This window comes from Cydia pomonella, chromosome 12 (genome assembly GCF_033807575.1).
Source record: "Cydia pomonella isolate Wapato2018A chromosome 12, ilCydPomo1, whole genome shotgun sequence".
In the NCBI taxonomy this organism is placed as follows: domain Eukaryota; kingdom Metazoa; phylum Arthropoda; class Insecta; order Lepidoptera; family Tortricidae; genus Cydia; species Cydia pomonella.
In genome coordinates, this window is record NC_084714.1 from 18,678,918 (window position 1) to 18,705,883 (window position 26,966).

At 40.7% G+C, this 26,966-nt stretch overlaps 4 protein-coding genes across 4 annotated transcripts; 1 reads left to right on the forward strand and 3 right to left on the reverse strand.

The window, feature by feature from the left end:
* Positions 1-84: 84 nt before the first annotated feature.
* LOC133523785 (uncharacterized) lies at positions 85-4,261 on the reverse strand. Its single transcript, XM_061859516.1, has 2 exons — positions 1,671-4,261; positions 85-996 (listed from the first exon to the last, which is right to left on the reverse strand). Exon 1 carries the CDS (start codon positions 2,778-2,780, stop codon positions 1,905-1,907), a length of 876 nt encoding a protein of 291 aa, XP_061715500.1. The 5' UTR covers positions 2,781-4,261; the 3' UTR covers positions 85-996; positions 1,671-1,904.
* A 659-nt stretch (positions 4,262-4,920) lies between these two features.
* Positions 4,921-18,558, reverse strand: LOC133523786 (THO complex subunit 1). Its single transcript, XM_061859517.1, has 10 exons — positions 18,286-18,558; positions 17,515-18,189; positions 16,535-16,791; positions 15,857-16,029; positions 14,539-14,662; positions 13,517-13,602; positions 11,794-11,957; positions 8,810-8,896; positions 7,379-7,459; positions 4,921-5,267 (listed from the first exon to the last, which is right to left on the reverse strand). Exons 1-10 carry the CDS (start codon positions 18,328-18,330, stop codon positions 4,956-4,958), a joined length of 2,004 nt encoding a protein of 667 aa, XP_061715501.1. The 5' UTR covers positions 18,331-18,558; the 3' UTR covers positions 4,921-4,955.
* A 3,362-nt stretch (positions 18,559-21,920) lies between these two features.
* LOC133523789 (mediator of RNA polymerase II transcription subunit 10) lies at positions 21,921-24,317 on the forward strand. Its single transcript, XM_061859520.1, has 3 exons — positions 21,921-22,151; positions 22,228-22,311; positions 22,831-24,317. Exons 1-3 carry the CDS (start codon positions 22,030-22,032, stop codon positions 23,018-23,020), a joined length of 396 nt encoding a protein of 131 aa, XP_061715504.1. The 5' UTR covers positions 21,921-22,029; the 3' UTR covers positions 23,021-24,317.
* Positions 24,315-26,800, reverse strand: LOC133523788 (mitochondrial cardiolipin hydrolase-like). Its single transcript, XM_061859519.1, has 2 exons — positions 26,315-26,800; positions 24,315-25,322 (listed from the first exon to the last, which is right to left on the reverse strand). The coding sequence occupies exons 1-2, from the start codon at positions 26,658-26,660 to the stop codon at positions 24,925-24,927; spliced, it is 744 nt and encodes a 247-aa protein (XP_061715503.1). The 5' UTR covers positions 26,661-26,800; the 3' UTR covers positions 24,315-24,924.
* Positions 26,801-26,966: the final 166 nt, after the last annotated feature.

The window sequence follows — 26,966 nt, forward strand, 5'->3', positions numbered from 1 at the left end:
AGACAAAAACAGCTTTATCTCCGAGGAGTATAGGTACTGTACTTTTCTTACCTCCTGTGAGACATTAAAAAAAACGAAGGCTACTAGAAACACTATTTTATTAAAATAAATCAAAATGAAAATGAATGTTCATACATTTGTCCAACTGTGGAAAGAAAAAGTTATATTTTTATTTATTTATTCATAGACAATATTCAGCTTGTGGTGGCCAGTACGATTTTCGAATAAATAAATACTGGTACATTTGTTCCCTTGCATTATTTGCTATATCGATTGAACTCCACCCGCCGCGGCGCATTTAGGGTGAGTACTTATATTATAACATTGTAGTGTTTTCGAGGCATAAGGCAAACTGTACGTACAGTCACGTCTGAAAACATCAACAAAAATACGTATACACGACCTTATGGCCCATATATTAGGGAAGTGTGTACATATTTTTGGTACTTTGTACGTACCGATATTTTCAGACGACCGTACAACCACCTAGGTGTAACGGGTAGGTAATATATAATTAAATAAAAAAATATTCATTCAGTTACCTAAAATAACAATTACATAGTTTTATCACTAAGGGCCTCTTTCACAATGTCCTAGTAAAGTATCGGATAGCTAATTTTTTTTAATGGTAAGCAATCTCCGCAGCCTATGTACGCCTGCAACTCCATAGGAGTTACATGCGCGTTGCCGACCCTAACACCCCTCCCCCCCCCCCCTCGTTGAGCTTTGGCAACCTTACTCACCGGCAGGAACACAACACTATGAGTAGGGTCTAGTGTTATTTGGCTGCGGTTTTCTGTAAGGTGGAGGTACTTCCCCAGTTGGGCTCTGCTCTAGATAAAACTTCCTGCAAAACTTAGCACTTTATCAACCAGTTAAGCTTATTTGAAGATTGTGAAATGCCAACGACATCTTTATTCGTCAGATAAGTGGTTAGTAGCTTATCCAGGATTTTACTTGGACATTGTGAAAGAGGCCCTTAGCGTTCCAAGGTACCTAGTATACTTCGACCATTTCAAGCTCTTCCCTAAGGCCCACCGCGAACCACGTTCAACGTGTTGCCTCTCACAAATATAGAAGAATGATAGAGAGATGACTACATTAGTACGTTACGCTACGGATCGTTAAGGATTTGCACGTTGGCTAAACACCTGGAGACAACTGGCGTTTACTACTACAAAAGAAGGGCGTCAGACGAACTGAGCTCGGACAGAAACAAATGGCTGTTTTTTAAAAAACAAGGGCGAAGACCAAGCTCGGCAAAGCGCTGATGACCCGGAGCGTCGGATTGGAGCTTCCGTTCCAGGCCAAAGGCAAGGCTTGCGAGAGAAAAGTAAATTGCATCAATGGCCAAGTTGAAGTGACACCGAAGGCCGAACTCCACATAAGGCCTAAGGCCCGAAGCGCCCGATTGCTGTGCGTTTCCATGTAAAGAGAGCTGCAGGAGAGCAGAGCTTGGAATTGAATCAATATGATTTCAGCTCTCATGCTGCTCGGCCTTTGGCCTCGCTTGAAAGCGGAACTTGCTTGAGCCTTCAGCCTTCACGGGATGCCAAATTCGAACGTCTGATCTCTTATTTCGCCATCAATTTATTTTTATAACAATTAGACGGCTCTGCAGTAACTCAGTCTGCAGCCTCGGAATGCGCATTACGGTATTTTGGCACTACGTGGGACGCGCCCTTCTGTTTCTTAGGGCTTCGAAGCTCGCTCATCATCACGCTTGCGGTCCATTGGTTCATACAACAACGCGCTTCGCTGAGATGCTCTGCGCCTTCGGCTTTATGAGGAACTCAGCTTTTATTTTTTGCGTCGCCTAAGAAATGCCTTCAGGTCTATCTCCCGGCGGACAGACAGCCTTTGGATCGTGTTCTAACTTTGACGCTCAGCTCCCCTACCGGCGCCTAGAGCGGCCGCTCCACTCGCTCCACCCTACGTCCGGCCCTGGATAAACCATCAGAGGTCCCGATTCCTAATAATCTTAACATAAAGGGTGGTGGCATATCTTGCAGCTCACCCATTTTCCCAAAAAAGCGGATATAACCGACCTCCTCTTTATACAAGAGCCTGCTTTCCCTTTCCATCACCGTTGGTATCTCGTCGAATGGAATACCAATCTCTAACAAGGTACCTGGAGGTTCCTCGGTGCGCTCCGCTTTATAAAGAGCCCACTTGCTGATCTTATACCACTCGTTTTGAGTAATCAATAAGTTGTGGATAGTTTCGGTGTCGTCCGAACAATGTGGTAATAAGACTGCTGATTTTAATCTTCTTGGGATGTCTCTTTGGCGTTTAACTACTAGCCTAGTACCCGGGATTGGTGAGGTTATTGTGGCTACAGTGTTCTGCAGCCATTCCACGTCTTTCATTCCCTCGCAGCGCAGCTTGAGCACACATTCACTGTACCCTGGTGTTCCCAGGAACGTGGGCCAGTAGGTGTCTTCAGTCTGTGCGTCAGCAAGCCTCATAATACAGTTTTCGAGAGCACCCTTAATATATTCCGCTTGCTCTAATGTCAATTCAGTAAAGGGATTTGTCATTACCGTGAACAAAGTGGCAGCACGAATGACTTTGCGTTTTCGCCCTCCGCTTAAGTCTGCTTGCGTGCCAATACGTTTTTCCTTCCGGTCGCCCTCGCCAGGATCTGAGTCCATGTTTAATCTCGCTTCTGCAGAAGCATCAGGGTTTTGGGATCTGTGTTCATCCATAATTGTTTTTCTTAATAATTCACCTCTCGAGCTTCCCACCCTCCACGGAGCCCGCACATTTGGGGATGTCATTCGACACCAGGACTACCAAAGAGGTATAGATGTGTTGAGTTGGGACTCATGCGCGACATCGGGAGCTGCAGATGCGTGGCTGGGGAAAACGATCCGATTTACCCCAGGGGTTCCACACGCCCTTGCCCCGTCAGCATGGCCGAGCCCCAGTGTTTATTACCTACACCCTCCCCACATCTCGCCTGCGGACCGTATCACCTCATCCATACGGGACGCGTGTCCATTGGGCGTTTGTACACTTATACCGTCGTCTAACGCAACCACACGAATTATCGTCACGATAAGTAGGGAACATAAATGTGAGGACATAGTCGCTTCTATGCTACTGTAAACCGTAAGAGCATTTTTACATTATCCGATCAGATATCGGATGACCTTTGGAGAAAAACAGCTGCTAAAAAAGTTATCAAGTCATTTTGTTTTTTGATGAACGCTTTCATTTGGACAATAAAGATATGCATAAAAAATATAAAAAGGCACTTTCTGCTTCTTTGTCATCAAAACGCTCTAACGGTAAATCATGAACGATATTGATCATAGTATACAAGCGACTGCTTACGATCCAATAATTTTTAATCGCCTGCTTTATCATGCCGATAAACCGTGTCGTTACCGCGGACGACCGCAACGTATAAAACCCCCCATTTCCCTGCAGTGGCTAGCTACAGGGCTACCGTTTCGCTTGAAATCCGGACCAAAAAGGGCATATTGTCTAGGGGGGTAACTGACCCCGACCCCCGGTCGACTCAGCCCCCAGGACTCCTTCATCCCCGCTTACGGCGCTCGACTGCGCAGGACTAACGCAGGTAGGCGGTTCTAGTCTGCTGGAGTCGCCTACACCTTCAGCAGAACCGGGAGACCTTACTCATAGCTAGTAAAATGAGTGAAATTGTTGGCTACAAACTCGCCGCCGCATCGAATTAACTCCAGAGGGCCTACCGCAAACCACGTTCGACGTGTTGCCTCCCTGTCACACTTACGTACGAATTCACAAGTGCGACAGAGAGGCAACACGTCGAACGTGGTTCGCGGTAGACCCTCTGAGCAACAGCGATGACGTCAACCGTCACGTCACCGGACCAGTTAGCCGGCGACGGAGCCCGGGCCCGCTCCGCGAGGGGACGGTCAGAATCGAAATAACGGCTCGCGCACACATATGTTGCGTCTAGTGCCTAATTCGTGTAGTACGTTGAATCTAGGAGATCTAGACTGCCAAATAAAACTATAGCGGACTGTAAACACTAGTACCCTAAGGTTGTCTGGAAGAGAGATCGCTCTTTAGCGATAAGATCGCCCGTTGTCTACCATAGTCTAAGTTGTATGTCATTATGTTCTTTCATATTGGTGAGCAATAAAGAATATTTGTATTGTATTGTATTTTAATTACTGGTAGTTATAAAGATAGCTCTATAATTAATTTCGACGCGACGCGATATGTGTGCGATCCGCGAGCAGTTACTACGATTCTGATCGTCCCCCCGCGGAGCGGGCCCGGGCCCCGTCGCCGGCTAACCGGTCCGGTGACGTGACGGTGGACGTCATCGCTGTTGCTCTGGAGTTAATTCGATGTGGCGGCGAGTTTGTAACAGTGTGAGTTTGAACACACGAGTCGCTTGATGGTGCTTCTGTTTATGGGCGATTCGAGATTTTGAAAGAGCCACTTATGCGTTGCCGACACCCTTGAGAGAGAGGTTCTTCAAGATCAAGAAGAGAATACTCACTTCTTGAAGAACCTCATGTCATAACGATCAGGAAATACCTCAGGCGGTAAAACATTCTACATTCTCACGTTCTAGGAAGATACCAACGAGTTGCCCGCTTTTTTTTGTTAAATTCTAAATTCATTCTGCAAGTAGGCCTGAAGGGGTTTTTTTCTTCCACAGGTTAACACAACATTAACTGTGACATTATTAAAAATACTTAGCTTATTCTTGCTCTTATTACTACACATGTCGGAAAATTTGGTTGTAATAACAATTTTTGGGCACTATAGTACTAATTTCAACAAATTTTCTCCACAATTAGTACGATTGCGAACTAGGGTATCGAAATAACAAGTTTCATATGTAAATATACCTAAACACATTGCATGTAAAGGAGCTGTCAGATAACATTATAGGATCGGTTTAAAAAAGTCCGATTTGTACACACTTGAACGTTTATTAAATCACTTAATCACTTCGCGTTTTTAAGCGCCTCGCACGCCTCGGCCATCCCAAGTCCCTCCATAATATAAAGTAAATTCTCCACCGAGGCGTCCTCGTCGTCGTCGCACCACAGCTGCAGCATGTTCTTGGCCCGCAGCACGTCCGTGGCGTTCTCGGACTCGAAGTACTGTACCTCGTCGGGCTTGTAGCCGAGCTTGGCGGCGAGCTTCTTCCAGTCGGGCAGCGCGGGGCACAGCGCGTCCAGCTGCGCGGGCGCCAGCCTGGTGACGCGCGAGCGCGCCGCCTTGTCGTCGTACTCGTCGGTGGTCGGCTCGGGCCCCTGCCGGCGACGGGCACATTATCACCCGCTCAGCGATACTATATACACGCCGGGAAATGGCAATTCGTGGATGAGCTACGCGTCGTCCGACAAAGAAGACGAATCCACGAATAGGGTTGTTTCCATCTACAAATCTTAGGGCAGAATTGTATCCCAATAAATTCTTTTGGATTATAAGAACATGTTAAACTACTTTTAGGGGACCTGTAATGACCATATTTTTGTAAATATTGAATTTAAAATATCTTTTGGCACACGTCACGTGACCAAACTCGAAACGTCTTTGAAGATTCTGATGACGTCACAACTCTCGGATTGACTCTGTTGACAGTTAGGCGATAAACAACAAATGACAAATGTCAGTTGACAGTTCGTATCTTCTACGTGTGTATGTAGTTATGTGTCAAACCGTAAACTGTGACGTCACACAATTTTCAAAGAGCGTTTTGGGCGCGAAAGCATGTGTCAAAATATATTTTGTTAATATAACATATTTAAGGCCGGTTTCAGTATAAAAGTTGAATTTTAGGGCAACTTTTAGTTGATATAGAACGTAATACAAGCGTTTCAAAAAATTGGAAACAACCCTATTGCTCCTCCTGCCGAGGCCTATACACCGTTGGCTGGTAAAACCCGACATATTTTAACCACGCATTCCTGAGGTCATGAGGAGCAAAAAATGTTATATAAGTTTTGGGAAAATTCAGCAAAAAAATGTTTTTAAGCGACAAAAAAAATTTTTTTTTGCTTTTTCTTCATACGACACGTTATTTCTTCTTACATCTTGTCGAAAAAAAACTTAGTTACAACGAATAACTAAAGTTTTTTTTTATTTACACTAAAAATTGCGAGTTTCTTATAAAACTTTTATGTCTGCCAACAGGTATATCTAAACCAAGTCACATAGTGGCGGCGTCGCAGCCAAAAATGCGTTTTTCACTAAGTTATTACATAATTTTTTATAAAAATTGTCATTATCTCTAAAACAAGACCGATTTCAGGAAACTTTGTATCACATTTTAGTCTCTAAATGCGGTCAAGAATACACCTTTAAAATTTGTCGGGTTTTATCAGCCCACGCTGTATAGCGCTTTTCTCCAAACATGCGAGAAAATCAGGTAAAACAATCATGATTTAAACATGAACCATCACTCAAATCGAACATTCACATCAAAAACGTCAAAATCAATTTCCCTCTTTAATTATTTTTTAAAAGTCAAAGGCAGAACTATTCTGCTATTCAGTACCATTCAATATAATTGTGCAATATAAGCTTTATTTGCACGCACGAGATCCTTAAAAATTTTTTTTATATATTTTATTAAGCAGTATTCACACACGATCATACACGTCGGTCTTACAAGACTCTATCCTATAGTTTGAAATGATGCTGACCGGGTCGTGTAGACGCAGCCCGCGGCTATATTAATTGGCTGTATGCGTTTTTCTTAGTGGATACAAGTTTTTAAAAAGTAAAAAACAATACAGTAAAAACTTTCCCGTCCGCTAAAACACGACAATAATGGTTTGATTTTTTTTGTAATTTGTGTTTTGACCATAACAAAGAACTTCCCGTACTATTTTTGCTACAACATATTGGAGAAAAATGCCTTAGGTACTCTTTTAGCATATAAGCATGCTAATTTACACCGTACTAATAAAAATATGTATAAATGACAATCAATACTGGCTACTTACAAAAATAGGCAAAAACAAGGGAAAATTGTAAAAAAAGCGCTAAGGGTTATCTAAGCTAGCACTTTGTTTGGTAAGTTTTTGGTCAGGGATAGTCAAATGAATGGGCTAGCAGTTCGAACTGGTAAGTCTTTTTCTGGGTTAGCCGTCTTAAAGGGGGAGTCCCATTGAAAAGCTTTTGTCCGGTCCCTGCTTTTATCATTGCCACATAGGTCGTGTCATTTACGACACCGCGTGCCTTGACTTGTATTGTCGTGTTAATAAAGGTTAGATTTGACAAACTGCGCGTCATCGTGGATGACACAAACTATAATAGGATAAAATTCGTAATACTCATTGCAGTCTGAAGCATTATAACTTGCACATTTTAATTCTACAACTCTTTGCTGGTCAAGTAAGTCTAATGAAAAGCCCACCTGGTCCATGTCATTGTTGTCTTCCTCTTTTATCACCACCTCCTCCATCTGCTCTTCGCCGACTTCCTCCTCGGCGGGCTCCTGAGGAGAAACCATACCCAACTTTAGAGAAAACTTTGCAAGGTTAGAGCCCTAACAAAGTGTGGAGATCCTTAGCTTTTGTGGAGCAGCGGTCTTTTTTTTGCTGATATGATAATAATAATTTTAAATAGAATGATATGATAATAATAATTTTAAATAGAATGATATGATAATAATATTTTTTTTTGGAATTCAATTTAAAATTATTATTATCATATCAGCAAAAAAAAGAACGCTGCTCCACAAAAGCTAAGGATCTCCACACTTTGTTATAACTCTAACCTTTCAAAGTTATCTCTATTTATACATTAAACATACATTCGAGGTTCGGGACCAGTTTTTAAAATACCGGTTTATTTCGGTTTCCCTCCGACCTTTAATGAGAACGCGAACGTTTTAAGAACTTTATTGTAACCTAATAAACGGGTTATTCGACGAGCGACTCTACGGCCGTTGGCCTGGTGGTATGCCACGTAAACAGACACCGACATAGGAAGAAACCGGTTTTTATAGTTCTAAACCGGTTAATTTGAGAACTGTTATCATAAAAACCGGTTTAAAAATAACGGTTTTACGAGCGAAACCAAAATTAAAAGGTTTTTCGCCGCCAAGTTTTGGAAATTTAACCGGTTTCCGAGCCTTGCAAACATTATCTAGTTGGTTACTAAGTGCTGTTGCCAGAGTTTTCACGGAATAAAAGGAAATAGGTAGCGATTTTTAATTATTCATGTACACAGTTTTAATAGTAAATTGTGATACAAGTGTGATAAGTTGGTTATCACACACGAGGCGATATTGTGCGCGCTAGCTGTAAGCGAGCGCGCAATAAGGAAGCCGATGTGTGTAATGACCAATGCACACGGGTTTCAACTGATTTGCGACGAAAAAGAAGAGACTTTCATTATAATCAAATTTTAATTGTTAAATAGATTAGTATGCAGTCTTGCATCTGTCCTACTGCCTGCCGCCCCTCGCCCGCCAGTCCGTGTTGTAAAATATACTCGACCAATTTAAAAAGGACGTAGGTGCAAAGCTGTGGTTGACATACAAAAAAACGTGTCAAAATATTTTCAATAATGTTAATATCCAGAGAGAAAAATGAAGAATACATTTGTTGAAAAGACGATTTAAAAGAAAAAGAAAAAAAAAGCCGTCTTAAAGGGTTGGTTAAAATATAAAAAAGCGGGCTATGAGCGAAATACGTGGTGTAGGTACTAAAAGTAGGGAAACATTCGTGTGGTCAAACTTGCATACATCTCGACTCCAAGCTCCTTAAATATCATTGAAATATGCAAAAGGGAAGCAATCACGTATATGAACATTATTAGTGCGAAAGCAGCAATAGTATACCTGTTTGAGTTCCTGCTTGATGGCGCTAGCGGCGTCTCCGTTGCTACTGGACTCGGCCAACGCGGCGTCGCGGGTCACGCGTTTCACCTGCAAAATTCAATATGATTCATTATTTGTTACTATGTACAGTGTAATAAAGTAGAACATAGCAAACGTACGGATGTTGACGTTAAATGTCTTTATGTTCTGAAGGAAATCAAGAAGTGAAAAGGAAATCAATAGTGCAGCAAAGAGCAACTAAAATGGTTGCTTCATTGAAAGGCAAGACATATGAAGAACGGCTTCAGGAATTTGGTCTAACAACATTGGTGGCCAGAAGGAAGCGGGGCGATCTTATTGAGACCTATAAAATCTTGTCTGGACACTACAATGTTCCAAATATTAAAGACCTATACATATCAAGCCATAATGTAAGGTTGATAGGACACTTTTTTTTAGGATAGAATTTTAAACTAATTAAACCTCCGTGTGCTAGCAACCCTAGAAAACACTTCTCGCCGAATCGTGTGGAACTCTCTACGGAACTGTTGTTAGTCCACCGTTGGTGAAATCTAACAAAAATAGACTACATACACATATAAGAACTTTAAAAAGTGCAAAATAAACACAAGAGCTGCTAGAGTATCAAATAAAAAAATATATAGTGTGTTTATGGTATCACACACAGTGTGATATATAGTCATTACCATATCTCACCATGTCGGCCAGGTAGTCGGGCAGGCGGCCTATGGGCGTGTTGGTGTGTATGAAGAAGTGTGGCGACCGCCTCGCTAGCAAGCGTAGGGCCCATCATATCTCACCATGTCGGCCAGGTAGTCGGGCAGGCGGCCTATGGGCGTGTTGGTGTGTATGAAGAAGTGTGGCGACCGCCTCGCTAGCAAGCGTAGGGCCCATCATATCTCACCATGTCGGCCAGGTAGTCGGGCAGGCGGCCTATGGGCGTGTTGGTGTGTATGAAGAAGTGTGGCGACCGCCTCGCTAGCAAGCGTAGGGCCCATCATATCTCACCATGTCGGCGAGGTAGTCGGGCAGGCGGCCTATGGGCGTGTTGGTGTGTATGAAGAAGTGTGGCGACCGCCTCGCTAGCAAGCGTAGGGCCCATCATATCTCACCATGTCGGCCAGGTAGTCGGGCAGGCGGCCTATGGGCGTGTTGGTGTGTATGAAGAAGTGTGGCGACCGCCTCGCTAGCAAGCGTAGGGCCCATCATATCTCACCATGTCGGCCAGGTAGTCGGGCAGGCGGCCTATGGGCGTGTTGGTGTGTATGAAGAAGTGTGGCGACCGCCTCGCTAGCAAGCGTAGGGCCCATCATATCTCACCATGTCGGCCAGGTAGTCGGGCAGGCGGCCTATGGGCGTGTTGGTGTGTATGAAGAAGTGTGGCGACCGCCTCGCTAGCAAGCGTAGGGCCCATCATATCTCACCATGTCGGCCAGGTAGTCGGGCAGGCGGCCTATGGGCGTGTTGGTGTGTATGAAGAAGTGTGGCGACCGCCTCGCTAGCAAGCGTAGGGCCCATCATATCTCACCATGTCGGCCAGGTAGTCGGGCAGGCGGCCTATGGGCGTGTTGGTGTGTATGAAGAAGTGTGGCGACCGCCTCGCTAGCAAGCGTAGGGCCCATCATATCTCACCATGTCGGCCAGGTAGTCGGGCAGGCGGCCTATGGGCGTGTTGGTGTGTATGAAGAAGTGTGGCGACCGCCTCGCTAGCAAGCGTAGGGCCCATCATATCTCACCATGTCGGCAAGGTAGTCGGGCAGGCGGCCTATGGGCGTGTTGGTGTGTATGAAGAAGTGTGGCGACCGCCTCGCTAGCAAGCGTAGGGCCCATCATATCTCACCATGTCGGCCAGGTAGTCGGGCAGGCGGCCTATGGGCGTGTTGGTGTGTATGAAGAAGTGTGGCGACCGCCTCGCTAGCAAGCGTAGGGCCCATCATATCTCACCATGTCGGCCAGGTAGTCGGGCAGGCGGCCTATGGGCGTGTTGGTGTGTATGAAGAAGTGTGGCGACCGCCTCGCTAGCAAGCGTAGGGCCCATCATATCTCACCATGTCGGCCAGGTAGTCGGGCAGGCGGCCTATGGGCGTGTTGGTGTGTATGAAGAAGTGTGGCGACCGCCTCGCTAGCAAGCGTAGGGCCCATCATATCTCACCATGTCGGCCAGGTAGTCGGGCAGGCGGCCTATGGGCGTGTTGGTGTGTATGAAGAAGTGTGGCGACCGCCTCGCTAGCAAGCGTAGGGCCCATCATATCTCACCATGTCGGCCAGGTAGCCGGGCAGGCGGCCTATGGGCGTGTTGGTGTGTATGAAGAAGTGTGGCGACCGCCTCGCTAGCAAGCGTAGGGCCCATCATATCTCACCATGTCGGCCAGGTAGTCGGGCAGGCGGCCTATGGGCGTGTTGGTGTGTATGAAGAAGTGTGGCGACCGCCTCGCTAGCAAGCGTAGGGCCCATCATATCTCACCATGTCGGCCAGGTAGTCGGGCAGGCGGCCTATGGGCGTGTTGGTGTGTATGAAGAAGTGTGGCGACCGCCTCGCTAGCAAGCGTAGGGCCCATCATATCTCACCATGTCGGCCAGGTAGTCGGGCAGGCGGCCTATGGGCGTGTTGGTGTGTATGAAGAAGTGTGGCGACCGCCTCGCTAGCAAGCGTAGGGCCCATCATATCTCACCATGTCGGCCAGGTAGTCGGGCAGGCGGCCTATGGGCGTGTTGGTGTGTATGAAGAAGTGTGGCGACCGCCTCGCTAGCAAGCGTAGGGCCCATCATATCTCACCATGTCGGCCAGGTAGTCGGGCAGGCGGCCTATGGGCGTGTTGGTGTGTATGAAGAAGTGTGGCGACCGCCTCGCTAGCAAGCGTAGGGCCCATCATATCTCACCATGTCGGCCAGGTAGTCGGGCAGGCGGCCTATGGGCGTGTTGGTGTGTATGAAGAAGTGTGGCGACCGCCTCGCTAGCAAGCGTAGGGCCCATCATATCTCACCATGTCGGCCAGGTAGTCGGGCAGGCGGCCTATGGGCGTGTTGGTGTGTATGAAGAAGTGTGGCGACCGCCTCGCTAGCAAGCGTAGCGCGCGCCAGCCCCACGCGCCGTCAGCCGTTCGCCGCGCACCCACGCCTGGTTCTAGCGCTGTGGCCATGTAACTGTCTGCGGAACAAATAATCAGCTAAAAATAAACTGAGATGTTTTTATTCACTAGAACGGGATTTAAACCCGTGCTGTGCGCGGACCGAGTGACAAGCCTAGTGTGCAAAACATAGATGTTGATGTGAACTTTCGCCAGTCTTTCTCCGAGCCCACGAGGACAACGTCCTCTTCGAAGTGTCGGATGTTTTAAAAAAATCTATGCGATTAACGTTTAAGTCCCGTTTTAGTGAATAACGAGAATAATAGTGTAAAAATCGTGAAAGTTTAAAACAGTGTTGAAATAGGAGTCATATACTCATATGGGTCAAAATACATTTCGTTGTATTGTTTTTTGTCCCCAAAAAATGTGACGAAGTGGAGCTTTTTGTATGACGTGAAATTTGTTTTGAATTTTTCTCGTGTATAATACAATTTACGACTAGAAAGACATACAAAAGCACTCGACTTATTTTATTTGAGCGTGACGAATTGGAGCTTTTTGTATGACATGAAATTTTGTTTTGAATTTTTCTCGTGTAAAATATAATCTACAGCTAGAAAGACAAAGAATAGCACTCGACTTATTTAATTTAAGCGTGACAGAGTGGTCAGAAACAAGACAATCAAAAGATTTTTGACCTATATACCAAGTGGCCAAGACCCCAGTAACGAGGACAATACTGAGAAAAAAAAATTGAAAACAATTGAAATTGCATTAACGTTTATTGCTTTAAACATTCCATATGAGCCTATCAAACAGAACAGTAGATTTTACTGTTCCGAAAAGACAGTAAATTTAACTGTTTTGAGTAGCTAGTATGACTGTTCGTTTATTTTTATCGTTTTTTCCATACTTATATATGTTCAAACAGTGAACGATACTATTTGTATTTTACTGTTTTTCAAACATTTATTGATATTGTATAAAGCAGTTAATCAATCAAAATCACTTAAATGTGTGCTCGATAGATTACATGTTCACCTGTCCCGTTGTCTGACGGTCTGTAATCAAATCTTGCAAGTTAAATTTGACCCACTTCCCGGTTCCCAATGAAGTTGAAAATTGGCATACATATGTAAGTCGGGTGACAAAGCAAAACTATGGTACAGTCACGTCTGAAAATATCGATACGAACAAAGTACCAAAAATATGTAGCTGTACACGACCTTATTGTCCAAATATTAAGATGTATTAATATGTTTGATACTTTGTCGCCCGTATCTATATTTTCAGACGTGACCGTACCATCGACCTGATTTGATGATAGAGACAGGAGGTAGCCACAGGAACTCTGTGATAAATCAACGCAACCTAATTGTGTAAGGGGTTTTTAGAATTGTCTCGATGAGAATTAGTTGCCTGTGGAAAGAAAGGTACAGTCAGCGATAAAAGCTTGTACCAAAAATGAAATTATTGCCAAAAACTTATTTTCAATATACTGTTCACAAAATAAGATGCAAATCTCCAATCTTCTTTCAGACAAATCAAACGTGATTCGTTCTGGTAGTTTTTGTCTTGAAGAAGAAGATGTAGAGAGAGAGAGTCACGGCTAGAAGATTCTGAAATTGTGAATACTTACGTAGTGAAGGCATGAAGTCCCGTTCTTTAGTGCGACAGGCGGAGAGATTGTCCGGACACAGGTTCCACAGCTTGGTCAGATCATTGCTGCCAACAAAAACAAACCTTTTCTAACCTGAGTACAATAATATGGTCTAGATATGAACCAAACATACGGTAATTATTCGGTATCCGGCAAGCTTTCCAATGTTCGTATGCGGCCGAATTATTCGGCAAATATTTTTTATTATGTTTGTCTTGTTGCAACATTGTAAATGTAAGCACCTCTAGAACTTCTCAAGTAAGTATTATCTCCCAAAATTATTTGTTTGAGAGTCCCCTGCCTTTTGACCTGATTGTTTCTAGGGATTTGCCTAAGGAGCGATTCATCTTTAGCTGCTAATGTAACAGAAGGGTTTTCAAATGGTTTATTAGAATGATACAGATGAACAGAATAATTTGGCCGGATATTCGGTTCGGTAAGATTTGAACTGATTATTAGGCGGGTCCACACAGAGCGAGCATACGCACGAGGTAATTTCCTTGCGCAAAAAACGGCCAGTGCAGCAGTGTAGACGTGCCTCGGCCGAGGCGGCGCGCGCGTTTTCCTCGCCCGAGTGCGAACTTGGCCGTGCCTGCCGGGCCGGCCGTACTTTCGTTAAAAGTTGTCAAAACATGACAACGTTAGAAAAAAATTATAATAACGAGTGTCGCAAATTGTTGTGTCCTTCCTTTCTTCCTTTTTTTCTTTTGAGTTGCTTTAAATAGCAAAATTAAAGAAACGCAGGCCACTGCAGTCATTACGTACGGCGCCATTTTGAACAGCTGACTTAGTGACGCCATCTTGCTGAGGCAAAACTTACACATAAGGCGGGCGGGGGAAATTTGGGGGCTGCTCGCTCTGTGTCGACCCGCCTATTCGGCCAATTATTCGTATTTGGCAAACTCCATATATTCGGCTGATCTCTAATATGTATGATATGGTAGTATCACACGATTTCTAACTAGTAAGCGCAGGGGAATTTTATTAAACAAACAACTTACTTCCCCAAATAGTACTTCTGTTGCCCCTCATACTCCTTGATAATGTCTCCAACTGGACGTCTTCGGACTTTGCTCTTGCGAATCTCCTCTTCACCTGCAGCTGGGGGTTTAGGCTTCTGGAACTCTGTGGGACGGACACTGAGATCACTTACTATTTTTGTACAAAAGCGCTATTGTTAAGTTGTTAGTTGTAAGACAGATTGTACATTTTGCTGCTTTTACTAGTCACTCTACTATATGTTATGTACTTATGTATGTTATGTATGTTGTTCCCGTGTGTATGTTTCAGTAACAAACTGAAGCTTTTGCATACCTGTTACATTGTTGCTTCACTCCCAAGTTTTTTTATTTTATTAACCGACTTCAAGATATCAAAAGGAGGAGGTTATCAATTCGGTTGTATGTTTTTTTTTTAAATGTTTGTTACTCCATAACTCCGACATTTCTGAACCGATTAAAAAAATTATTTTTTTGTTTGAAATTATATATATACAGATTGGTCCCGTTTTTGTCAAAACTCAGTTCTGATGCTGGCATCCATGAGGAATCGAGGGAACTCTTCAAATGTGAAAAGCATACATATAGTGTTTTTTGTATTTTATTTAACAAATCAAGCATTTACATTCAAAAAAGTGACATTTAATGAAGTGGAACTGCTGATGATGATCAGAATGGAACTCTTCAACAACGCATAGTACATGTTTGGCGATTTGTCCTCTTCACTGTGTTTGTTAACCAAATTAGATTTTCAAGACAATTTTTTGTCAAGTTGGAGTTCTGACGATGGGGTCCATGAGGAATCGAGGGAACTCCTCAAATGTTAAAGGCATATGTGTACATAGTGATCTTAGTATTTTCATCAAAAAATCAAGTATTTACATTTTGTAGAAGTGACATTTGATGAAATGGAACTGCTGATGATGAACAGAACGGAACTCTTCAATGATGCATAGTTTACGTTTGTGCACAGTTAGATTTCAAGGCACATTTTTATATTTCTATCCTATTTAGTTTTTTTAATAATTATCTGGTGCTTTATTTCACGCATGGTATGAAATAATTTATATTGAATACAGTTGAATACCGTATTGCGAGTATCTTACCAGTCAACCATAGGGCAAATCTGAAATGTGTCAAGCTGGGTGCAGTGACAAAAAAAACATGTTACCTCCTTTTTATACATAACTAGGCGGAGGACGCTGTCGTTTTAATTTCATTGTATGAAATCCAAAATCAACAATAATCGTTCTTTCACTGGTCTCCCTCATTGAAGTCAATTTTTTTTTCTTAAATATCCCTATTATTCAACTTCACGAACCTGGGCACCCATCATTCTTCCAAGCATTCCAATGCTCCTCCCGCTTCAGTATGTGCTGTACACACTCTGCAAACCGCTGCCCATCCGGCGGAGTCTCTCCTAGCAGCCGGTATATGAGGGCTGTGGTCTCGTTTACCCAGTCTGTCTGGTCCTTCTTTAGTTCTTGAGTTTCCCTGAAAATATGAAAATAATACATACCCAAAAGTAGTTATAAAGCGGACACAAAACATGACATTAAAAGGAAAAAATTTAATTTGAATTCCATGCTAAAACCTGTGACTACTATGGTTTAAGGGCTCATGTTGGAGATTTGCCAGCTCATAAAAAGCTTGAGTCCTTAAGGATCTGAACCGTTTTTGAGCTCAAACCTTCAACACTTAAGTCTTCAAAGCTTGAACCTTTAAGGTTTGCGAGTCTTTTACTCTTTTAACAACACTACCTAGGCATCGTATAGTCAGATGATCTGTTCGTTACTGTGATTATTGATGAAAATCTAATTAGAAATGATATTTTTCAGTGGATATTTGATTTATTTCAATACTTTGTGAGTTTCTATAAGTATACAACAAAATTTTAAGTGATGATTATTGTGTAATTCCAGAGAAATTATGATAAGGTCTTCAGGAATGTTTACATGATAGGACTAGTAAGGATGAATACATTTTAGTCCATACTTACATCTTGAACTTAACACTTGATGACAAATACTGGAACAGGATCAAAAACTGTATAAGCACACATCTCCTAAAGTTCGAGTCTGACAGCTGCAGCTCCAGCAGTTTCTGATTAGTGAGGAACTTGGCAAAATAGTGCTGCTCCTTCATGCCATGCATGTCATCATCGGTGACGGGCTTCAGACGGTTCATCTTGGATTTCTGGAGCTCTATGGCTTCTAGCTTGTAGGAGGAGAATGCAGATAGGACACTGCCGGAATGCTGGAATAAAAGTATAGCACAGAATAAATAATAGTATTACCATACAGAAATTACACTCCCTACAAAACTGAAGTTTGACAGCGATTCAGGGACAAATTATGCTGTCCCTTTCTAATGTATGGCACTATCCCTTCCGGCCATCTAAGGTTGTCAAAATTCATTATTTTATCTGTGGTCGTGCATGTATAGGGACGTCAAGTTGTGCCATCCTCGGAGCAATGCTGAGCCAAACCGGAGCTGGTAAAAGCCAAAAGGAGTGTTAAAAAATACATAATATTTACTACTTAGGTTTAAGCAGTTAATTTAATTTTGGAGTACAAGACAATGGCTTATGCAAAAACCAATGCATATTTGCATACTTTGCATTAAACTGATCCTGAAAATCACTTGAAAATAATAAAATAAAAAGAACTAATTATAATTGTTTTCTTAATATTTTCTGTTAATTTCTTATTAATACTTACTTGAGAAAGAGCATATGCATGAGGCAATTTCCTCGCATAAAAACCAGCCAATAGACGTGCCTCTGCTAAGGTGGCTCACAGGTAAGGAAAACGCGTGCTACGTGCCTCGGCCGAGAGGCACGTCTACACTGGCCATTTTGTGCATTTGCGGAAAATGCCCAGAAGCACTAACACTAACTAACTGGCCATTTTGTGTCCAAGGAAACTGCCTCACGTGTATGCTCGCTCTGTCTGAAGTTTTATTTTGGTAAATACTTACAGCAACAAAAGTTTTCCACTGTATCTTGTTATAACATGTATTTGGATTTCTGAAAAAGTCCTGCAGGCTCCAAAACCTACAATACAAGTTGTAGTCTATATTCAATTTAGTTTTCTCTTCCACCATCATTTCTTCATCCAGTGAGTCTTTAAGAGTGCTTGTGTTGTCTCCACCGAATTCTGTTATATTCTCCAAATTGAATTCTGACACTATGTTCAAACCGGAGCGCTCGGAGAAAGGGAAGAACTTGGCCAAAAACAAAAGAATTCTTCCACAAAACACAGTGTTCTGGGACCTAGATAAACGCCGTAGCAAATCATTGCACATTCTTAATAAATTATTCTTGCAGGCGACAAAGAATAACTCCTCCTTCCAAATATTTACACCATTTTCGACATAGGTGAACATCTTTTCACATTTGTTTAAGGTTAAAGCGTCGAATATATCGCCGAGAAGCACGACGGGCATTGTGGGAGTAACCATATGCCGTCGGCACGATTCTATGCAGAAGCTCACATAGCTCTCAAGCGTTTCCGCGTCTTCAGTGAGAAGCTCTAGAAGTTTATCACGAAATGCTTGGTCCATGGCGGCTTTTCTATCTGACTCGTTAATGTTCTTAGAGAACGAGTCAAGTAAGTCAATGTTATTAGTGCTGAAGGCTTTTGAGAGTACATCCTGCAAGGGTAATCAAATTTTACAAAAAAATGCGTAAAATGAATGTATACAGTTCAAAAGCAAATTAAAGGTTAAATTTTTTTAAATCATACACACTTTATACTTTGCTCGTAACGTCTCGAACCCCATCTTCTCCGACATTTTGAAGATAATAGAGATTTACTTTTAGAAACAATCGTATTAAGTAGTTTCTTTCATCTAAATCCAAGAAAAAAACAACACAACACACCACCACCGCCGGTGACCAGAAATCCACAGATAACTATAATATTGGTAAAAATGGCTTCACGCGTCAGAATCTCCGAATTCCGTCCGGAATTTTCACTTTTCACCTTGCAACAAGTCGCTTTCGATTTTAAGCCTTCTCGTGCTGAGGCTTGGTAACAAACAATATACTTACTATGGAGTGTGGAATAAAAGGAAGAAAATCTTTATGTATGAAAAGAGCCCATCTAAAAACGCCACAATACACCAAAATAAAAGTTTAAGTTTTAATCTTTGTGCGCCAACAGGCAAAACACAGAGTTCTATTTATTACTTTATATATAAGGTCTTAACTTTAACACCTGTGTTCCACAAATAAAATTTTAATTTACTTTACTAAAAATGTCATGAATCTAGTATTTAAACAGATGCGCTATACGCGTGCGCCCGTGAGGGACAGAACATAAGCAATGGGACTAAATTAAAACACGTTTTAACATTCCTGAAAACATACCAAAAACAACCTACGTAATTTGGTTGGGTTATTTGTTGCCCCTCCCCCATTTCATCTCTATACTATGATACCTTTATGGTTTATGTAATCCATGAGCCTAACTTACGCCACCTGAGAGATTAGGAACTATTATTTAAAGCTGAAAGTTCCACCATAAGAGATTTTCCTTCTTTTAATTCCACACTCCATAATACTTTACTCTTTAATTGGCAAGCGTCAGAGGCGCAGTTATGCTTTACGTGTCAATAGGGTTGTTTCCATCTAATTGTATCCCAATAAATTATTTTGGATTATAAGAACATGTTAAACTACTTTTACTCGAAACGTCATTGAAGATTCTGATGACGTCACAACTCTCGGATTGACACTGTTGACAGTTAGGCGATAAACAACAAATTGCGCCAGGAGCGCGATGCCATTAAAAAAAAGAAAAAAAAACAACAAATGACAAATGTCAGTTGACAGTTCGTATCTTCTACGTGTGTATGTAGTTATGTGTCAAACCGTAAACTGTGACGTCACACAATTTTCAAAGAGCGTTTTGGGCGCGAAAGCATCTGTCAAAATATATTTTGTTAATTTAACATATTTAAAGCCGTTTTTAGTATAAAAGTGGAATTTTAGGGCAACTTTTAGTTAATACAAGCGTTTCAAAAAATTGGAAACAACCCTATTACATCCATACTTTATCAGGCTTGATATCAGACTCGATTTCGTCCGGGCTATAACCGCGAAAACCGAAGTACGTCAATTGCAAGCATTTTTAGCGAAAGTAAAAGAGAAAGATCCCCGCAATTTGCTAATTTCGGTTTTCGTGGTAGGCTCCCTGACGCTTGCCAAGCCTCGGCTCGCATGTAAATTAGGTTTTAGATAAGTAGTCGAATAAACTGCCAATTACATCCACACTTTATCAGGTCTTAAAGTGTCAATTACATCAACACTTTATCAGGCCTGATATCAGGGGGCCTACCGCGAAAATAGAAATTCACAAATTACGGGGATCTTTCTCTTTTGCTCTCACTAAGAAATCATTAGAGTGACAGAGAAAAGCCCGCAATTGATGAACTTCGATTTTCGCGGTTATGGCATTGGAGCATTGTTCTCTGTCACTCTGATTACGTCTTACTGAGAGTAAAAGAGAAAGATCCCCGCAATTTGCGAATTTAGATTTTCGCGGTAGGCCCCCCGGCCTGACCAGGAATATTTTCCAGGAATATTGATTACAATATTTGAAATGTAAAAAAAGGTTCATATACAAAAATCTCAAACATTGAACATTTTTGGCAATTAGAGACAAAGTATTTTTTATATTGCAAATATTGTTAACGATGTAGATGTACTGATATTCCATGAAACGGAAAACGATTATCAGGCCCGTAATCGGGACTGATGTAATTGGCGCTTTAGTAGGTGAAACCATTAACCCTTCGTGTGTCTGATGCCATTTTGTACAGGTCTGGGGGTCTACCGCGAAAACCGAAATTCGCAAATTGCGGGGATCTTTCTCTTTTACTCTCACTAAGATGTAATTAGAGTGACAGAGAAAAATGCCCACAATTGACGAACTTCGATTTTCGCGGTTATAGCCCTATACGTATGCCGTTCTCCCGCTGCGGCTACAGTTGGTCAGTATCGGGAACTAACTTTTAGGCTTATAGAAACTGTTAGGATTAGGGCTCCAAGCAGGAAAGAAAAGCTTGTTCTAACACCAAATAAATGTTTAATTATCTCAGGCAAAACTACATAGTAATGACGTCTCTCACGATAAAAGATCACCTACATTTGTTTTATACTGTCAATCAAATATGTCATATCATAGTCTATACTCTTATTTTTTTGTTGCGTACATTAACAGAAACTTCATAATAGGGTTGTTTCCAATTTTTTGAAACGCTTGTATTACGTTCTATATGAACTAAAAGTTGCCCTAAAATTCCACTTTTATACTAAAAACGGCTTTAAATATGTTAAATTAACAAAATATATTTTGACAGATACTTTCGCGCCCAAAACGCTCTTTGAAAATTGTGTGACGTCACAGTTTACGGTTTGGCACAACTACATACACACGTAGAAGATACGAACTGTCAACTGACATTTGTCATTTGTTGTTTATCGCCTAACTGTCAACAGTGTCAATCCGAGAGTTGTGACGTCATCAGAATCTTCAATGACGTTTCGAGTTTGGTCACGTGACGTGTGCCAAAAGATATTTTAAATTCAATATTTACAAAAATATCAAAAATATGGTCATTACAGGTCCCCTAAAAGTAGTTTAACATGTTCTTATAATCCAAAAGAATTTATTGGGATACAATTCTGCCCTAAGATTTGTAGATGGAAACAACCCCATTCCGTGATTACTTGGACGGTGGCGTATTGGCCCACCCAGCCCCCGCTAGACACGGCAAAATATACAAAATGAAGGCCAGCAGACGTGACCATTTTATTTCCCTCCCGCTGCGGGAATTTTGGAACACGAAAGGTTAAAGTCATATCGATAAACCATCGACATTTCTTACAATTTTAATTTTACTTGAAAGGCTTAAACTATACCTTTAATGAACAGGAAACGCTTTTTACTCTTTATCGTGTTATCAGGTCACTATTTTATCGTCACGATACAGCAGGGAACGAAGGGAAAGTTCAGATTTTTAATTACAATACAGTGTAGATTTTATCGATAAATAACATGATTATAGTCGACCAGTTCATTCTTAAAAACCCACACATAAACATTTTTACTCACGCAAACAGGGGGCTTACCGCGAAAACCGAAATTCGCAAATTGCGGGGATCTTTCTCTTTTACTCTTACTAAGACGTAATTAGAGTGACAGAGACAAACTTCGATTTTCCCGGTAGGAGCCCAGTTCTCCCATAAGACATAGTTCTCCTTACCTCTACCTTCCATAGTTGGGCCCTTGCCTCTTTTCTACCAAATCACCAAAACATTACCCGGAATTCCGTCGCGTCTGTGGTAACCCTTTTTTCCGGTTATCTGTCAAAACTCAAAACTGTCTTAGCTGTCACAAATACTTCCTTCTGTGATTTACTCATTAAGCTGCTCTAGTTCCATTAGAACAAAAATTTATTATTACATCGAAATAAATAAAATTTAAAATGTCCTCACCGTTGGAAAACTTGGAAACTCAACTGGAAATGTTTATTGAAAACGTCCGCCAAATACGTATCATTGTCAGCGACTTTCAACCGCAGGGCCAGAGCGTCTTAAACCAAAAGATGTAAGTTTAAGGTCTACCTTCTTTGATTTTTGTACATTTAACCATAGTTTCTTAATATTATGAATTTGTTTTTCAGTCAATCGCTCGTAACTGGCCTGCAAGAAGTCGACAAGCTGAAATCTCAAGTTCAAGACATCCATGTTCCTACAGAAGTATTTGAGTAAGTAAATTTAGTGACTGCGCCATTTCTGGTTGCTTGCACAATATAACGAAAGTTTGATGTGAATAAGGTTACATAAAATATTAAAAACAAGCAAGAAATGATAATATTTATAACTGATCTGATTGGTACTCTGAAGGTATAAGAGTAGTTCATAACTATGCTCCAAATTAATTAATTCACTATCATGAGCCTTCCATCAGCATGTTCATGTATATTACAGTTTTTTTGTACCAAATGGTGTTATTACTTTCTCTTGCTGATAGGACAGTGTATCTCAACAGCAGATAATATTGTATAACATCATCAAGTGAACTAGAATACAGTACAAAGAGTAGAGTTAGTTCTCTTTGTGTTTTTATTTTTGATCCATTTCTTCCAGTGTTTAACACCTTTGCTGCAGCAATTAGTGTAACTCTTAACTAAGAATACTTTGCATGGGGTCTTTCAACCCCATACTACAGTGAAGGTGTTGAAAAGAAGATTGTCTGTTGACTCATTTATTTTCCATTTTTACAGCTACATAGACCAGGGCCGCAACCCACAGCTCTACACTAAAGACTGCATTGACAAAGCCCTAGCCAAGAATGAGGAAGTGAAAGGGAAGATTGACTCCTACAAGCGCTTCAAGAGTCATCTCCTCGGTGAACTCGGAAAGACCTTCCCTAATGAAATTGCTAAATATAAAGCTATTAGGGGTGGTGAATAAGTTTCAGATCTTTTGGAATTTACCTTTATATGTGTAGTTTACAACCAAAAAGTACTTAGTTGGTTGGCAATAAGGCATTCTTGGCAGGAAAAATGAAAAATTAACAGAGAAATTGAGTATTCTTATTGACAACTGAATAAGTATTCTTATTAGATGTAACTTAAGTTAACTAGCACTGATAGAATGATCATGTTTATGGCTAAAATGCATCTTGGTACCTATTGTCTCTTTCTAGATAGAGAGAGATGATAGCTTCATATTGATTAACACATTCACTGCCAAGAACACATAATGTGTGTTCATTTTATACTAGAAACGGGGCACCCGGCACCAAAAGTGTTAATTTTGGCCATAAACATAGTTGTTCTACCACTGTTGGAGTTAACATAGAAACTAAGTAATGTAGGTTAGTAAGGGAGTAATAGGGTATTATCTCATTATATTTATTGTATGTAACATTTGAAGCCTTTGGAACTGACAAAATGTTAATTCTTAGGATAAATTGTAACACAGTTTTCAATTTCCAAAACAAAAATTATTTCAACCTTTGTTATGCTGGAATCCAAGCTTTTTTGTTCTATGTGTTTCATGTCTTTTCATTTAAGTCTGTTAAACTTTCACCAGTAGGCCAATATCTTAGATTCCAAACATAACTATTCCATACAGGATTGCGTTTTATACAGACTTGGGAGAATCAACTTTTTAGCGTCACTCGTTGCCATGGTTACGATTAGTTGTCCAGGGGACAAAAGTTCATTGAAATACTGATTTTATGGTACTTAAATGTATTAAACTTGCGTTTTTGTGGTTGTTATAACCAATGTCCATAATGGGCCCCCTACTAAGAATGTTAATAGAACAGCATACAACGTCTCTTCAAACAAACTGCCACTGTTGTCCCTTGGACAACGGGACAGGATAACAAAACAAAAAAAGTTGATTCACCCACTTATAATCTGTATTCTTTGTATGTGTATCTTTCAAACAAATATGGTTCTTAAAAAGAGGCACAGACAAACTATAGAGGCCCTACCACCAACCATGTTCGACGTGTTGCCTCTCTGTGGCACTTGTAAATACGTACATAAGTGTGACAGGGAGGCAACACATCAAACATGGTTCACGGTAGGTCCTCAGGCCTTTTGATACTCACTCAACCCAGCAATTATGTCAGTGTTGAAACCCAAATGTACCATTGGCTTGTTATTTTTAAGGCTAGTTTATTATAGTATTTACTCTAATACAAGCATAAAGTATCCAACAAGTTAAGACTATTCATTAAAATTTAAACCCATTATTTTTTTAAATTTCATTTAATTTCTTAAAAATACAATTAGCTGACCATAAAACGAAAAATTAAAATTGAAATAAGAATAAAGAGTACATGAGTATTCATTGAAAAATAGAATGATATAAAAATAGAAATGAATAAACACTTTCTACTAAAAGTGTTTTCAATATAAAAATATAATAAAATTAAAAGACAAGCTTTAGTTTCAGAAAATGAAATAAAGGCTAAAAGGCCAGCCTTCACTTATTTAGTTAAATTATGATTAATCAGTTATACATTGTTAATTCATTTATCAGTAAATTCATTTTTTTTATTCAGAAGTCTCTTACATAAAATATTAATTAATTAGTAATAAATACGGAATTAAATATGAAGTATTGCCAATTATTATGTCTACTAAACAGCAATTACAAAGATCGTAACTGTCGCAGTACACGTTGCTGTAGCGGGTTGCCAGCTCTCGGAACATTTTGTGCAATAAGTCTGATCAAAATGTCAAATATTGAACTAACACTTTGTCCCGAAGTGTCATAAATAAACGTCACATTGGCGTTTTGTACTATTGCACAAATGCTCTTAAAGCGACCTTATTTCTATGTAGTTAAAGTTTTAATTACATTAAGCTTATATCCGGTGTGACCTGAGTTTCCCTATCGACTGTAGTGATGTTCCTAACTGCCAGTAGGTCATTGCATTCCCCTTTTTCTATGTGTACTAGGGTTCCATTTACTTGATGTTCTTCATTTGTTTCTATATCACTGTCGTAAGTTATGGGTGGGCTTTCCAGTTTTAAGTCGCTTGAAAAATCATCCCACATTACGTAGAACTCAGATTTTACCGGATTTACTAGCTGTGGCTTGCTGGTTATGTAGACGTAGTTCCAATGGTCGAAGGAGCGGTCATTTCCCCAGTTCAGAGTTCCGGTCATAAGGATTCTATCATCGACTAAGCAAAACTTATGTTGCATCTTAAAATGAACTGGTTCATTAATTTTGCATTTTATTTCTGCACCTGTAATTTGAATAACAACATTAAAGTTAAAGTTACCAGTTATTTTCATAATTTCTGAAGCTATAAGAAGCGGAATTGATAGGGCCGATATGTGCAATAGTATAAAGGTCCTATAAAACAATAAATTATATTTAAAAAAACCGGCCAAGAGCATGTCGGGCCACGCTCAGTGTAGGGTTCCGTAGTTACTCTTCCGTCACAATAAGCTAAACTGGAGCTTAAAGTATAGTAAATTGTTAACCAAGGGATGAAACGGTACCTTTCACCCGAGTTAAACAAATAGGCATATTTACATAAGCAGTACCTAATTAAAGTAAGTCTTTTTACTATCAAGGGAAAACTTTTTGCGATAACTCAAAAACAGCTAAACTGATCATGTCCGCTATAGTTTTCATTTAATGTCTTTCTTAAGTTCTACTTTCACGATTTTTTTCATATTTTTTGGACCTATGGTTCAAAAGTTAGAGGGGGGGGGACACATTTTTTTTTCTTTCGGAGCGATTATCTCCGAATATATTCACTTTGTCAAAAAAATGTTTCTTAAAAACCCCTATTAGTTTTGAAAGACCTTTCCAACGATACCCCACACTCTAGGGTTGAAGCGAAAAAAAAATTTTCACCCCCACTTTACTACACGTAAAGAAAATTTCACCCCCACTTTACGTGTACCCTAAAAAAATTAAATTTTTAGATTTTATTGTACGACTTTGTCGGCTTTATTGATTTATATATCTATGCCAAATTTCAGCTTTCTAGCACTAACGACCACGGAGCAAAGCCTCGGACAGACAGACAGACAGACAGACGGACATGGCGAAACTATAAGGGTTCCTAGTTGACTACGGAACCCTAAAAAGTTACCTGTTCTCTAGTATATTTTGGTACTTAGTTCATTTTCGATAATAATCTAATACTGAGTTAATTTTCATAGCCTCATAGGCAAGTATTATTTCTTTAGTTCATATACAATATCAAGGATGTTGTATACTTACCGACATCTTTTAGTTCTCTGATAAAGACTTCAGTGAATTCGTTGTATCCTGTCCGGTCAATTATAATACGAATTTTGATGTTTTTTTTCTTTATCAATCTTACCAATCGGCCTTGTATCGCCGGATTATGAATGCTAGGCATGCAAACGTTAACACTTTTCGTCGCAGACTCAATGAAATTTAGTAATTTGTCGAAGTAATTGTACACGTTGTACTGCAATTTACAGAACACCATCACTTCATTGATCTCAGTTTTCCGACTTCTGTAATACAAGGCCGCGGCCGACACAAAACAAGTCACAACGATTGCAGCAGCCGATGACAACAAACGTGGAGTAAATATCATTTTAGTTGAGTTTGAATCATAAATAGTACTTTTGTAGCACACTACGACCAGTCTTAAAATTTTATACTTTGAAATAAAATAAAGAGGTCAATTCGTGCTGTTATACATGACTGGGAAAATGGCGACTGATTGTGAACTACCCTCGTCTACTAAATTATTTTAGTAGACCCAATGTACACCTGGTAAGGAAACTTACTGTGTTACAAGGAAATAATGTAGTTTATTAAGATACTTTATAGTGATTTATAATAAAATATGCATTTGGTAGCAACTGACGGTAAATAAATATAAATTAAGTTTTTTTAA